The 15,035-nt window shown below is 42.9% G+C and overlaps 4 protein-coding genes across 5 annotated transcripts in view; 2 read left to right on the top strand and 2 right to left on the bottom strand.

Annotated features, from left to right (window-relative positions):
- The window catches only part of LOC134063562 (girdin-like), a 69,782-nt gene extending 68,847 nt beyond the window's left edge, over nt 1-935 (top strand). For both annotated transcript variants that reach the window (XM_062519137.1, XM_062519138.1), the window contains one exon: nt 1-935. This exon is cut by the window's left edge and continues 917 nt beyond it. The gene's annotated coding sequence lies outside the window, so the exon portion shown is untranslated.
- Nucleotides 936-941: 6 nt separating this feature from the next.
- On the bottom strand, nt 942-3,205 carry prorsd1 (prolyl-tRNA synthetase domain containing 1). The gene is made up of 2 exons (XM_062519139.1): nt 3,007-3,205; nt 942-1,643 (listed from the first exon to the last, which is right to left on the bottom strand). Exons 1-2 carry the CDS (start codon nt 3,088-3,090, stop codon nt 1,215-1,217), a joined length of 513 nt encoding a protein of 170 aa, XP_062375123.1. The 5' UTR covers nt 3,091-3,205; the 3' UTR covers nt 942-1,214.
- A 580-nt stretch (nt 3,206-3,785) lies between these two features.
- Nucleotides 3,786-6,538, bottom strand: rps27a (ribosomal protein S27a). The gene is made up of 6 exons (XM_062519645.1): nt 6,476-6,538; nt 6,303-6,367; nt 5,636-5,690; nt 5,444-5,529; nt 4,648-4,779; nt 3,786-3,970 (listed from the first exon to the last, which is right to left on the bottom strand). The coding sequence occupies exons 2-6, from the start codon at nt 6,348-6,350 to the stop codon at nt 3,821-3,823; spliced, it is 471 nt and encodes a 156-aa protein (XP_062375629.1). The 5' UTR covers nt 6,351-6,367; nt 6,476-6,538; the 3' UTR covers nt 3,786-3,820.
- Nucleotides 6,539-6,745: 207 nt separating this feature from the next.
- Nucleotides 6,746-14,925, top strand: LOC134063902 (clathrin heavy chain linker domain-containing protein 1-like). The gene is made up of 11 exons (XM_062519647.1): nt 6,746-7,092; nt 7,183-7,370; nt 7,573-7,712; nt 8,847-9,048; nt 9,141-9,253; nt 9,383-9,476; nt 9,954-10,060; nt 10,636-10,810; nt 11,531-11,730; nt 12,396-12,575; nt 14,614-14,925. The coding sequence occupies exons 1-11, from the start codon at nt 6,886-6,888 to the stop codon at nt 14,808-14,810; spliced, it is 1,803 nt and encodes a 600-aa protein (XP_062375631.1). The 5' UTR covers nt 6,746-6,885; the 3' UTR covers nt 14,811-14,925.
- Nucleotides 14,926-15,035: the final 110 nt, after the last annotated feature.

Consider the following 15,035-nt stretch of genomic DNA (forward strand, 5'->3'; position numbering starts at 1 on the left):
GATGGTCTTCAGTCAGAAACGATTGTATGTTTTAAAAGGAACAGGGAAAAAACAAGACCCCCATGCCCCTTCTGTAAAGAATCTTGAGAAAATAAATGTCCTCCCTTTCCTTGAATCAAGGAAATGAAAACCGACGTCAAGAAAGAAATGTTATTGCAGCTGTTTTTTGTTTTTCAATTCTTTCTTTTATAACCTGGTAGTGAATTTGTTTTTTTGTCCTTCTTAACCTATTGCACTGCTATGGTGAAAACAGACTGCACTCTTAAGGGGACCAGTGTATTGGTGCCAACGTTCACTCCGATGAGTCCTGACGAGCGAGCTGTGAGCGACCCTGGGGAGCCTGCTCGGCCCCTCTGTGTGACTTTTAACTGGCTGGACTTTTTTTGTTCCTTCCCTGCAATCTGCCAGCCAGTCTTTGTAAATGCGCATGCATATTGCTACGTCCAGTACATCTCTAGACATAAGGAGCGCGACAGACGCCCATGCAGCCACCTGCACAGCAGCCGCAGCCACCGCACGTGACCGCGGGCAACAAGGTCGACCACATCCTGCATGGAGCAAAAATACAATCAACACAAACTACCCCCTCCCCCACCCCACCCCACCCCCACCCTGCCCCCAATCACCCTTCCTCGGAGCAACAACAGGGACCAGAGACTTGAGCTGCGTCACCGAGATGCCAAAATGAACGCCTCCCTTCTGCGAAGCCGCCATCCTCATCAGGCTTCCGGCAGAGCGAACGCAGTGTATGTGTGTGTGTGTATATGTGTGTGTGCCAAAAGAGGTGCAGCAAGCTCTGGCCTTCTGGGGAGGGGGTAGCTCTACGTGTGTTTGTTTTCTGTGTGTATGTGACAACGATTCCTGTGACCGTGACGAGACTAGCATTTGCTTCCTTTTTCCACTTTTGCATAAATCCATTTGATGTGATAAACCCACGAGGCTCCTGTGTGTCATTTATTGTTGGTCAAACTGACCGCAGACGCGTGAAAACAACCAGTTCATCATGCACCAACTCCACCCATCAGATCTGAATAAAACAAAATCTAGCAAAATTAAACATCAGAAGCACCGGAAGAATTACATAATTACATAAATTAAGGCTTGTGACAAGACATTACAGGCCTCGTATATGAACAGTCACTCAGAAAAAGAATGGTATTGCGCACATCTGACCTTGACAGTTGACCTTAGATTTGCATGTATAACCCCAATGACTACTCAAAACTCTGTAGGACTGGCTCATGCCCTGTCTCTTTTAAGAACTTGATGAGGTCATCTGGTTTTAGGCCCATTGTAGCAGCATTGGTCATGGGATGGAAGTAGATCCTCTCGTGTCCGCCGTTCACCAGGTCACTGTCCAGGACGAACTTGACGCTCTGGTCTTTGTCGCAGAAGAGGGCGAGAGCCGTGGCGCAGCCTTGAGCCACCTTCAGCTTCTCCACCATGATGGCTTCGTCGGCGAAGCGGAGGTTCCCACTGCCCAGGCTCAGCTTCTTGGCCAAGTCGTTCAGGTTGACCTGGCGGTCGTGACGGGTGGACACGAGCCACAGGCTCTTCTTCTTTTTGTCCTTCAGAAATAGGTTTTTGGTGACCGCTCCGCTGAGATGCTGAACATGGGGCATCATCTCCTCCACAGTAAACACCTAAAACAGACAGGAAGGTTGTTATATTCAGTCATTTCTCTGACTTGACTATTTTTTTTCCCCGTGAAAGTGTTGATATGTCACTGCATTTCATTGGCTTTGTACAGTACTCTGTACTCTGCACAATGACATTAAAGTAGAATATGCGGACAAAATAGATTAGACTCAACTATTTCCTTTGATAACTTCTTTTTACAGAACTACCACAATACTATAGAACTGTGCATTAGCCAGTCAAGTCAAGATGTTCATTTTGGTCTTTGGTCACAGGGTCAGGCTTTGCACATCTGGGCCCTGTAACTCGAAAAATCAAACTTAAAGGGATATTCCGCCATTTTTGGAAATACGCTCATTTTCCACCTCCCCTCGAGCAAAACAATTGATATTTACCTTGTTCCCGTTCATCCAGCCATTCTGTGAGTCTGGTGATACAACTTTTAGCTTCAGCCTAGCATAGATCATTGAATCGGATTAGACCATTAGCTTCTCGCCTGCTAGCTTCATGTTTAAAAGTGACTAAGACTTCTGGTAATTTTCCCATTTAAAACGTGTCTCCTCTCAAGTTAGAAAGTGCAATAAGACCAACTGAAAATGAAACCTGGCGTTTTTCTAGGCTGATTTGACATGGAACTACACTCTCATCTGGCGTAATAATCAAGGCAACTTGCAAACGTACCATAGGCGCAGTGATATCTTACGCAGCATCTGAAAATAGTCCCCATAGACAACAAGCAGTAGTAGTGCCAGTAGCTGCAAGTTGCCTTGATTATTACGCCAGATGAGAGTGCAGTTCCATGTCAAATCAGCCTAAAATAACGGAGGCGAAGAGAATGCAAGAGGGCAAGCATGAATGCAAGCGACAGTAGCCTTGGTTATCCTAGGTTGTTCAGACACTTACGACAGCGTTACGTGTGGTATGAAGCAGTCGTAACTTTTGTCTTAAGTTACGTTACACGTAGACTTGCAAATCATTTGAGTTACATGCGTATCTTTTTACGATAGGCTTAAGATATGCGTAAGGTCTAAGAGCAGCTAACGTGTGCTTCGAGTTACAGGGCCCTGATTCTGAAGGATTGAGATGTTAGGCCAAATCAAATAGCCTCGCCCTTTTTGTAGGGCTCTTGCGACCTCTGGTGGGCAATTTAATACACATACAATACACCAAAACGTCCCAGGTGTCAACGTGTTGTCTTCGGTGCGTAAAAAGACAGTTACACATCACGGAAATAAACACAATCTTAACATTTTGGTAATAGAGGATGCCATCTACATTATATTATGTCTCTTAAAATGAAATAGTCAGGCTGCCGGATACCGCACCTGAGTGATATAAATGATTTAAAGTTGCAATACGTTGACTTGCCTCTGGATGGTCAACCGACACAGTTTCGATACCGAGTTCCTCCAAATACGTCTCCAGTTCTTTCCGAAGTTCAGCTGATCCCATCTTGTATTTCTTGCAGTATCCTCAGTCAAGCAGCACTTTTCAAAGCGCACAGTAATCAACAAAACTACAGAGTGGGTCCCGACAAACCAGTGCAACTATGAATCGCCCATTTCATTACTTTTTCACGACGACGCATGCGCGACCTGGTCGATGCACGGTGATTGGCCATATAGGACCGATACTTCACACCCATACTGTACATTGGGGCTCAAGTTAGTTAAGGAAGTCTTGGCGATTGCCATGTGTTCATATTATGTTGCCATTTCAGAATCTACTCGTCTTTGAGACAAAACTAAGTTGTTTCATCAATGACCAATGACTAAGTCACAAGCATTTTGTCTAAACTCAGTTTAGAAAGCGCAAGTAGTCTGGGCAACAGCTGATTTAGATTATCCCTCGACACAAATGGTCTAAATACAAAATGTGGCATGCCGTGTATGATGTGATTGTCTTCCTACACGTCGTCTCCTGCACCATATTATGGTATGCTTAGTTTATCAGTAAGGCAAATCCCAAACCAACACCACATCTCACCCACACACATTTCCAGATCATTTCTGAGTAACTGCATGTACATTAAATACATTTCAACATTGAATATTCCCATCAAAACCTTAATCCCACACTTTAAGGACATCTACTGTAGATGTAAATGTTTATTTAAGGGGGAAAAATGCAGCCAAGAGACAGGACAGTTGGTGGTGAACGGTTTATTGACTAGTCCATCTCATCACTTATCCTCGGGTTTGTTGAAGCAGTAAGTGAGACAGCACTTTCCACAATAGTGTCTGTCGAAGTGGCTGGCCATGAAGACTCCAGCACCGCACTCATCTGCTGGGCACTCACGACGGAGACGGTGGATTTTGCCATTTTCGTCAACCTGCAATGACAGCGCATGTTACATTTTCGCCTTGAATGATCACAGATTCCACTAAAGCAGTGGGTTTTGGTTGAAGGGGCATAGTAATCTGATCAGTCAAATCTGAGTAGACTGCTATACATTGACAACTTCAGAAGTGAAACAGATTTTGACTAGAAGCTTAAAACAAACACATTTAATTTAACTCAAATTACACTGATGCATGATACACTCATGTGTCGAACATTAAAATAAATCTAATCAACAAAAATATCAACAAACTACTTTCGAAACAAAACCCAGTGCTCGAACACATCTTTCTACAGGCAACACACACACACACCAAGTCTGGTACTATTAGTTCATTCACACTTGAGCACAAAAGCCTCATATGATCCATGGCACATCTGTTCAGCAGAAAAAATGGAAAAAGGTTTGCACACTTGAAATCCTTTCTTTAGTTTTATTTTCTTTAGCACAGAATTACGTTTCGACCGTGTGGTCTTCAGATTCCATATCTGAAGACCACACGGTCAAAACGTAATTCTGTGCTAAAGAGAAAATAAAACTAAAAAGAAGGATTTCAAGTGTGCAAACCTTTTTCCATTTTTTATGATTTACCCTTGTTCAGCACCTTGACCTGGGATGTGCACACACTTTTTTCACTATAACATCTGTTCAGCAGAACAGCAGCTCACCTTGTAGTACTTGAGCACTGCGAGCTTGACCTTCTTCCTCTTGTGCTTGTTCTTCTTGGGGGTGGTGTAAGACTTCTTCTTCCTCTTCTTAGCACCACCACGCAACCTCAGCACCAGGTGAAGGGTGGACTCCTGCAAAGCACAGCAACCAGAGAGACAGGTGTAAGTCACAGTTAATCAACCAGAGAGACAGGTGTAAGTCACAGAGAGAGACTCAGCACCAGGTGAAGGGTGGACTCTTACAAAGTACATCAACCAGACAGGTGTATGGTCATGCAGGGACATACGGCATCCCACCATTCCAGGGGTGGGCAAGAGCACACCAAAATGCAGAGAAATCAAAACAATTAACTCATGTATACGTGTTAGACATTATCGCAGCCCAACGGATTTTACAATAGCAGTGCCCTGTATCAATGTACATTCATTGAAGCAACACTAAAGCCCTCTGTTATAGGCACGTCATTTGTTAATCCAGCAAATACCGATGTCCACAGACAAGGTAGAGTATGTTGCATGATTTTATGAAAGTATGATGTATTGCGATATCAAAGCAAGTCAAATTTGTAGTTTGTTATGTCTCATTTCATCAAACTAGATACGTTACCCGATCTGGTTAAGTTACATAGTGCAGTTAAAGCTGCACTATGCATATTGATTAGGCATGGCCATGCAATGTTGGACGTAGCGTGCCTGAGATGCAGTGCAACTGTGTTGGGGTGCTCTGGTGATGCATAGCTGCTGTGATAACTTCATCCTGTATATGAAATCACTCAAACAGTCACTTAGTTTTTACCTTCTGAATATTGTAGTCAGAGAGAGTGCGGCCATCCTCAAGCTGCTTGCCAGCAAAGATCAACCTCTGCTGGTCGGGAGGGATACCTGAAGAAATGTGGTTATTACTACAAGCAATACACTGTTTTGACAAACAAATAATCAATCAGATTAACACTGTCCCCATTGTACCATAGTCAAGTCAGAATAGTACCTTCTTTGTCTTGGATTTTGGCCTTGACATTTTCAATAGTATCTGAAGGCTCAACCTATGAACATAACGGGCAAAAATAAATCAGATTATGTAGCAACATACACATTCCACAACAGAACTTAACCTTTAATTAACATAATAACTTGATTAATATGTCTCCAGCCTCACAGGGCAAACGTCTGGATATGATGGACGACAGTGACAACCAGCAATTTGTGATACTTTGCCAAAGTTTTGACGTTACTGTGAAAACAGATCGATCAGGCATAGCCTAAATAACAGACCGCCTTTTGAATTTCAGGTATTTTAGTAAGATATGAGTGTTGACAGGAGCTTTTTACACGTGTTTATATGATTAGCATCGGCTAGAGATTTAGCAAAGTCCGTTTTACTAGCTAGTTGACTAGTATCCTGGGTAACGATGAGCGGAAAATTTAGATGCAGATAACGGATCAAGCTTATAGTTTAGTTTGTTTAGGTCTTCACCATTTGTAAGCAAATATCCTCATGTTCGACAGGTTTGTAAAAGGTTAAAATCATATAGTACAAAGCCTTGAGGCAAACATGTGGGTATGCTATCCGGGGATAGTCCCGGTAGTCTAGCTAACTTGCTAGTTATCATGCTGCCTATGCATACCCACAGCATTGCACTGAACCAGCAACTCACCTCGAGGGTTATGGTCTTCCCCGTAAGGGTTTTGACGAAAATCTGCATCTTGGCGTTTTATCCACCTGCAGACAAGAACAATAATAGCTTTAGACACTTGTATTTGCTCTCAAGTAAAGTAAACTTGCTAAATTACACCCAAATAAAATACTTTAACTAAGAGCCACACGTACCACAAGCCTCCTGCTAATGGCGGATCATGAGAAGAGGGCTTTCAGAGCGAGCGACGGGGTTTTCTTGGGAGACAAGGAGGGGTATAGGTGTCCATTAACATGCCTGGTGAAAACAAAGCGTTGCGCTTATTAAACGAATTAGTATAGCTTATGTGGCGTTTATACATTATTTGAACTTAGTAATTAGTATTGTTGAAAATATCAAGCAAATGTTTAATTTGCCATAGTTTATTAAGAGGGTCCACGCCGTCATTGCTATGGTAACGTGAATGTTTTCGGAAGTAAGTTTCTCTGCCCTGGCCTCTGCCCAGAGGCTAAATATTTCTAAATTATGAAGTGAGAGGTGTGTGTAGCTACCGTTATGTAAACATTTAGTTTGATAATAAGCATGGCTCCCCTGAGTAAATAGAATGAGTAGATACCTTGCTGAATTCCCAAAGATGTCTGAGCTTTCAGGTTTGAAGAACAGTTACGATGGAGAGGTGCACATGGGCAGTGATGACACTTTTCTGAGGTCACTACGCAAATACATACAGCTTGAAAAGGAACATTTGCCCACATCAGAAAAAGCACCTGATGACCAACGATTAGTTATTTACAGTTCTGCATTTGACAAGGTAAAGACTGATGAGCTGCAAACTCGAGTTAACATGATTGTAGTGTATTCACGTATTCATATAATTAATTAACTTACTTACTGATTACAGCTAATTGAGCATGTGACTGCATACAAGAGAATCCTAACTGCTATTAAGAAAGAATATGAAGACTTCATAAATTCGGTTAAAAAGAATGACAGAGATGCCAAGCTTGCCCAGAGGAAGCTGAAAGCCATGATTGCACAGCCCACTTCCCTGATGTACTGTCAGCAACGAGCTGTGGAACTTCAAGAGAGGTGACAACACAGTGAGATGCAAACACAGTGAGATGCAAACAGTGATTTATGATTTCACACAGTCTTTTACTAATGCATCACTTCTTACTGCAAATACATTTAAGACCCAAGGTTTTGAGATAAGGTAAACCTTAGGTTTTCTGCTTCAAGGACAGTGAATCCTATTGTGAAAGTTAATTGTGATTTGTCACTGATTTTCCAGGATTGCAATAATTCAGAGAGATACTGCTGAGCTCCAGGCAGAGCTGCAGAGGATTGAGGAGAGCAGAAAAGACAAACAGCAATCAGCGCAGCAGAAGACATCAGACACCCAGACATGTCACCCCATTAGACAGATACCAGGTATCACTGTCCACCACTCACTCTCACTCAATGTGGTTACATGCAACACAAACTCAGATCTCCGTCTGATTATATTCTTGACTGCCATTAAAAAGGCATCATGTAAATTGTTTATAACATTATATTTATAAATATTAAATTGATAAATATTACTTCTATAATTTCAGGTATGTCAGTTAAAAAGAGCTCATCAAGAGCTTTCAGGTGATTTTTCAGGTGTCACTTAAGCCCTCTTGCTTCTCAGCCCTCGATTTGTTACACTACGTGACAAACCAATACACCTCCAGATGACACACCCCTTTGTATATAATGTGTCCATGCTTTTTTTCCTATGCCAAAATAGCACGGATGTACCAGTTAGGCCTGCCTCGCCTGAGAGTAAACTACATGCTGAACAGGTCATTAGCCCCAGGAAGCCCCCTCTGAGGCACGATCAAGTGTGACAGTGGGGACTCAACGGGCCTTGGCACACACACTAGATAGTCAGGAAGGGGCTAGTAAGCTCTTCAGGATTTAGGCCTCCCTTGCATTATCTTTAGACCTCCCTTGCATTATCTTTAGACCAGCATGTCTTCCATGTTGTTCTAAACAGCCAAATTAGTAAATAGCATGCAATCTAAAACAAATCCTAAAGCATAGCCCTTAGACATGAGAGTGAGTTACTTACTGTCTTTAGTGAGAGAATGTCTTTTTGCCATCCCCTTACATTTAATCATGCAGTTTATGATTGTGGGTTGAATTTCAGATTTAGCCAACAATATGAGGACTGACCATGAGCACACATGCCCATCAGAGAGTGGGAGAGGAAGTGGGACCCTGACAGTAATTTCCTGCATATAAGACACATTGTGTATAAGCCGCAGGACAGTGTTCTATGCAAGTTAAAAGAAACAAAACCATATTAACACCATATTAACTGCCCCCCCCCCCCGTATTAACCTCATAGTGGAAGAAATTTAGCAAAATCAATATATAAGCCGCGGCTAATAGTCCGTAAATTACGGTGAGTTAGCAATGAGTTATTTTGTGTATTTGTATTTGTAGAATCCACCATGTGAACAAGGTTCGCTGAGTCTGCAATTGAACTAATATGTAGAGCAAGAGGGACAATAGTATTGTCTTGTGTTGTTTCAGGTTTGACATTTGAAGAATCAATGAACCCGGCAACACTGGCCAAGTACCTAGAAGTCCTGGAGAGGAAGCGAGCAGACCTGCTGAACTTGAGGAAGAACCACTATGTGTCTGTGCAAGTTAAGGCTGAGCTTGACGGCAAGGTGACGGCAGCCTTGGATCAGAGAGATGAGCTTGTATTGGAGAACGACCAGCTTCACCTGCGGTATGTGTGAGCTCCGCTGCTCATGTTTAAGTAACCAGGAGTATGATGGGATGACCTCCGTCTTTTTTACGATGTGATTTTTTCCCCTACAGTCTCCAACAACTACAGAGTGTAAATGATGTGATTACTTCTTGGAAGAGTGAGGAAGATGGTCCTTTGCTTGAGCACCTATCAGCAAAACTAGAGCAAATAGCTGAAATGAAAGGTTTTTCTCTTTTAATCATTTCTAAATATTATAAACATTGCTCTTATGTTTCAGAATTGTATGTTTTTGTACTTGAAAATGCACCTTCTTATCATTTACAGCAAGTAATGCTTTATTGCTCTGTTGCAGTGTCTGATACAGTGGACAACAGTGGAGCAGCTCTTGAAGAAGATGACCCCAGTAAAGCCAATGAATCAGAACTTCTTGTTGACTATATTGAGAGGTTATTTTTACTGATATTGACAGTTCTAATTGAAAATATGGGCAATTTAATTGAATTTGATTTAGCTAAACACAATCTACCATCTACCAACTTAATACCATGAGCAAGATTCTATACAAATATTGGTGGCTCAGCTCAATGCTCTCACACTCTACAGTACATGGTAGCTCGTTCACAGGGCTTAAAGTTCTCAGGCACTGTCCCAGAATTCAGCCCAGGGCTGGGCCATTTAAGATTTGAATTATTACGTTTAACAGCTTTGAGACGTCTGACCACTTTAGGCATAGGATTGTTTCTTGCTTTAAGGCCTGAGTTCATGCTAAAGACGCTTTGCTTTTTGCTGAACTGCACATTGCCTGTTATTTCAATCAGAGCCCTGAGACCGAGCACAACAATCTCGTTTTCTTGCTACAGTTTTGCATGTCTACCACTACTTTTAATCTCCTGGATGTTGGTGTGTGTTCTTATCATTTGCAGATTCACAGACTTGTTTGAAAGTGGTGATTATGAGCTAGCTGCCTTCCATGCAGCCAGATCCCCACATGGGGTACTACGGAATATGGAAACCATGGAGAAATTTAAAGGTGTGCTGTTTTAACCTCTCACTCTTTTAAAAACAAAATACCTTTGATAGCTATAACTTGTTGTACTGTAGTCAGACACATTTGAGCAAACTGATGATAACATAGACTACTCTCAATTTATCTGCAAGGTTTCATTGTAAATGTTATAGAGGACAGTGCCGTATTAAACCGGTCTTACAGTTATCTGCTCATGTGAATAAAAGTCTGTGACACTCCTTCAATACCAGCAGATGCACTTAGAATGGAATAGAATATAACAGAATATACATTATTGTCCCAAAGGAAATTTGTCTTGGACTGCATTACTGCTACCATGCTGCTAACATAAAAGTAACAAACGTACACATATGACATATAATGTATATACGTGTACCTGCATACATACACATACTGTACATGCACACATACCTACACACAACATACAGAAAATAAATTAATAAATAAGATTTAATAAAAACAGACAAACAGACAACCACCATGTTGGACCATCCCTAACCTTCTACCTTAAGATTCCTCTGTAAGCAGTTCCACATACAGTATGGCAGGCTAATGGATGGGGTCTCGGTCTTGTGCAGCCATTACGGTGTACCAGGGCGAGGTCCCGCCCCTGCTGCTGTTCTTCCAGGCCATCATGAACTCCGTGCAGGACGAGCGGCAGCTGCCGCGGGAGGACCTGTCCGTGGAGAGCGTGCGCTGCGCCCTGCAGCACAACTTTGTGGAGCTGGTCACTCACTGGGTCACTCAGCGCAGGTACGCTGCGCCATGCAGCACAACTTTGTGGAGCTGGTCACTCACTGGGTCACCCAGCGCAGGTACGCTGCGCCATGCAGCACAACTTTGTGGAGCTGGTCACTCACTGGGTCACTCAGCGCAGGTATGCTGAGGCAGTATGCTTCACCAAAGATCCTTCATTACTGACAAGATAGAGCAACATAATGCATCTCTATGGAAGCAACATTCGAACAGCTCCTGTCTGCTTAAAGAGCGTGTCGCAAAGACGTCATAGTGGGATATCAATCTCAGTTCAAATGTGAGATCACTTTCTCAGTCTGTTTAAAGGGGGATTTCGCTCCCCTCCTCTTTGCGAAAACAGAACGCGGAAATGATCGAACGTGTGCGCCTCTTGCTCCGCTTTAACCCTCTCTGGCTTCACCTTGCTGCTAGGAAGTAAAGGAAGAGAGACTCTGAACAAGAAAATGATCATATTTACTGTACTTCGGATGGTTTCTTATAGACTATGTGCAGGTACTTAGATTACAGATGCTCAGATGACACTCTTTTAACAACAATGTATGGTTAACGTGAGGGTTGTGGGTTGGGTCTGGTAAAGGTGATGTTCAACAGCGATTTTAAAGACTAAATTTGAGTTTAAACAAACCATCTAATGTGTAACCAGAAAAAAAGACACAATATGAGGCCATTTATTCCGGTGCCCTGTGAAATTCTTCAGGTTGTCAATTCTCTGCCCAGATTAACTTACAGCGAAGCTCTTGGAGACGTGATCTGTGGCCATGGCGACAAGACGCTGCGGATCACGGACACGTGCCTGGCACTGGCCCAGATGGTCTACTCGGCCAGTGGCACGCACCGCAAGGCCGCCATGACCATGTGCAGGAGAGGCCTCACCTTCAGCGCCCTGGAGTTCATGCAGCACAACAGCTTCACTCATGGTGAGGGGGACTTGGGCGCGATGATAACTGCCTGTACATATACAGTAGTGTTATCATTTATAAGATTATAGTTCTTACTCTGTTAAGGCCCGTTCACACCAAGAACGATAACGACAACTATAAATAAATATCGCTCTCATTAATATGAATGACAACGTTCACACATAAACTATAACGATAACGACATGAAGAACGATATCGTTGTTGATCACTTTCAGAGCGATTTTGAGAACGATAAAAAGCTAACAGCCAATCAGAACCCAAAATATTCTAGCCATCACATTCATTAACATGAGGAGAGACTTTTCTTATCGTTGGCCAGTGTGGACGCTTTTATCGTTATGGTTATAGTTATAGTTATAGTTATCGTTATCGTTCTTGGTGTGAACGGCCCTTTAATCTTAAAAGGTTTCACACCCTTAAAGAAGTTGGATTATGAATAATATGATCATGAAGTTGGTTGGCTTGGGACGGTAGTTTACATTAGATGTTTCATATCCACTGCTTACATAATGTATCCCTCTACTCGAGCAGCCTCTCCAAGCAGGGGGCCTGTGCTGACAGGTCTTCCCTTGTTTCCACACAAATCCTCCTGTTTGGTGCGGTGCGGTGTGGTGTGGTGTGGTGTGGGTCAGATAAGCTCTGCTGGTCTGTGTCCACTGCAGAGGACTGTATGCTGGTGCTCCGGAGTTGCCCCAGCTTGGTGCTGCTGCAGGCCCTGACGCGGGAGTACAAAGGCAGGGCTCCTGTGCTGTCCGTGGGTCTCGCGTGCCACTCGCTCCTCAGCTCCGACCTGGAGGACCTGGCCATGGACCTGCTCGAGGAGATGCACACAGGCAGCCAAGGTAGGTGCACTACATGTGCACGCACATGACCACACATCCACATATAATACACACTGGCATCATCTATCTAGAAATGACAGAAACATCTGTGTGTGTGTGTGTGTGTGTGTGTGTGTGTGTGTGTGTGTGTGTGTGTATCTGTTATGTGTTAACCTCATACATATCTGTCTAACCGTTCGTCCAATTGATTTCAAACTTGGCAGGTGCCTTCCTACGGGCACGTTGTTTGGATAAGAAATATAAAAGATATATTGTTAAATTTATCGGCAACAGAAGCACACATTGGCTTTCGTAGCTCTACTGTAGGATACCAGAGAGGATAAGCGGGCCTTTGGCAGAACTGAATCCTAGGCTAAAAAGTTAAGCGAGATGTATGGATGATTATCATGTCTGACCTTGACAATAAGGACCCCTTGAATGCGGTTTGCTTGAATAAAACGATTCCGCGGATTTTGCAACAACACGCCAACAGACACAGGTCTGCAGTGGATATTCAAAATGACACAAACTGGCACTTCGAATAGCCCAAGCTACTTTGGACTGTCTTTAGTTTTTGAATAAACAAACGTCAATTCCGACTGCAAGGTCCCAAATTGAAACGAGCGATAATGGATCCTGAATGTAAGGACGTTTCAGAATGCCACACGTGCAAGCATGATCAGCTACAGACAACGAGTGGCAGACAGAGTGTGATGTCACTCATAGGCTACCAGAAACATTGTTGCAAATTTCACATGATGGTGCATCACTCCACCAAATGATTTGTCTTTTCTATCATCAAGTTATTCACTAGGCTAAACATACAGTCTTAACTCAAAGCTTTAGGCTTATGGCATTTTGATCAGCTACAGACAACGAGACCAGAGATTGTTTTCACATCATTGTAAATTTCCTATGATGATGCATCAGTCCACAAAATGGTTTGTCTTCTCATCAAGTTATTCAGCAGGTTAAACATATAGTCTTGACTCAAAACAGCTGTTAAGCTGTAAAAAATGTCACATGCAGTCATGCTTAAAGGTGAACTATTTACTACCGGGATTTACAAACAGAAAGTCTCCAGCCTCGCGATCATGCTCGTGAAAAGGCAGAATGACCGATTGGGGAGTGTTGTAAAATATGTCAAATATAAACGCTAAAGCTGTAGGGGAAGCTCTGCAGAGAAATCTGCAAGCATAAAACGAGAGAAAACGAAAGCGAAATCGGCAATGAAATGGCCAAACCTGCATAGTTTCCCTTTCAATTCTGCTCACTGTACATTTATTATATTATAATATTCAGTATTCGTGAATGCTTATTGCTGGAATTATGCTTTTCCCTCTCATCCTATAGTTTACAGCAGACCTACAGGTTTTCTACAGGCACGGCATGTTTGAATGGGCACTACACTAGAAACAACTAATGTTTAGGTAGCCTTTGAGGATCAGAAGGGGAAAGCGTTGATCTTAGAAGTTCTTAACCTTTTGGGGACTAAGGCCATGTTGTAAGTCGCTTTGGCTAAAAAGCGCCAGCCAAATGTAATGTAATGTAATGTAATGTACTAAGGCACACCAAAGGTGAAATCCTAATGCGAAGGCATACCAACTTATGGTTACTGAATATAGATGATGCCACACACATTATCACAGGCTACTTCATGAGCTGGCACATTGGGGTTTGCTGCCCAGAATGCACTGAGTGCACACTTCTCTTTGCCTCACAGCATTCTGGTTGAGAACCACCGGTCAAGTGGCTTCTAAATGGAACACCATAGGGTTATGACTTTGATCCCAGGTACTGCCACCATTGCACACCCGAGCAAGGCACTTAACCCTGACTTGCTCTGCGGGGACTGGCCCTGTTGTTAGTCCACTCTATCTCGCTCTGAATAGGAGTACAGTAAGTGTCTGTTAAATCACAAATAATGTAGCGTAAGCCCCAGATAAGACAAATAATACACTGTCTTTGGTTTGAAGTTTACCTACTGACACCAAGAACACGTGTGCTGATGCTGTGAGTGAGATGTGTTTTGTCTTGTTTTGTTTTGGTGGCGTGTCAGGCTTGCTGGAGAAGGCCATCACTGAGGAGCCCAGGTGCAGAGCGGAGGTCTGGAGGGACATCGCCAACTGCTGCTGCCTTAAAAACTACCATCATGTGGCACAAGAGATCAACACCATTCTGCAGTCTCACGCCCTGGCTGTGAGCTTTGCATCGGGCAGAGAAGAAAACAAGGTTATGGATCACGTGTTCTTTTAGACGTGCGACCACTAGGTGGTGCAAATGAGACAGATATAGCGAGCCTGAGCCACAGCAGAGCATTGCAAATATCAGCCATTTGAGAAACGTGAAGTCTTGTATTCTGATAGTAACCACTAACTGTTTTAGGAGTTCTTCCATATTTTAATTATCAAGAACTGATACGTTTATGCCTGTGTTTTTAATTCACTTTTTACTTTGTCCCTTGTTTTCAAAATGTTTCCA

The sequence above is a fragment of the Sardina pilchardus genome, chromosome 18 (genome assembly GCF_963854185.1).
Source record: "Sardina pilchardus chromosome 18, fSarPil1.1, whole genome shotgun sequence".
NCBI lineage: Eukaryota > Metazoa > Chordata > Actinopteri > Clupeiformes > Clupeidae > Sardina > Sardina pilchardus.

Bases quoted from the DNA above. Each gene is read 5' to 3' on its own strand.
- LOC134063902 (XM_062519647.1), top strand. From the start codon at position 6,886: ATGAGTAGATACCTTGCTGAATTCCCAAAGATGTCTGAGCTTTCAGGT. The intron at 7,371-7,572 runs GTGACAACACAG...CTGATTTTCCAG, and splicing joins GCTGTGGAACTTCAAGAGAG to GATTGCAATAATTCAGAGAG. The intron at 11,731-12,395 runs GTGAGGGGGACT...TGTCCACTGCAG, and splicing joins GCACAACAGCTTCACTCATG to AGGACTGTATGCTGGTGCTC.
- rps27a (XM_062519645.1), bottom strand. From the start codon at position 6,350: ATGCAGATTTTCGTCAAAACCCTTACGGGGAAGACCATAACCCTCGAG. The intron at 4,780-5,443 runs GTAAAAACTAAG...TGTGCTTTGCAG, and splicing joins CTGACTACAATATTCAGAAG to GAGTCCACCCTTCACCTGGT. The intron at 3,971-4,647 runs GTGAGCTGCTGT...CTGTCATTGCAG, and splicing joins CAGTGCTCAAGTACTACAAG to GTTGACGAAAATGGCAAAAT.
- prorsd1 (XM_062519139.1), bottom strand. From the start codon at position 3,090: ATGGGATCAGCTGAACTTCGGAAAGAACTGGAGACGTATTTGGAGGAA. The intron at 1,644-3,006 runs GCAAGTCAACGT...TGTCTGTTTTAG, and splicing joins TGTCGGTTGACCATCCAGAG to GTGTTTACTGTGGAGGAGAT.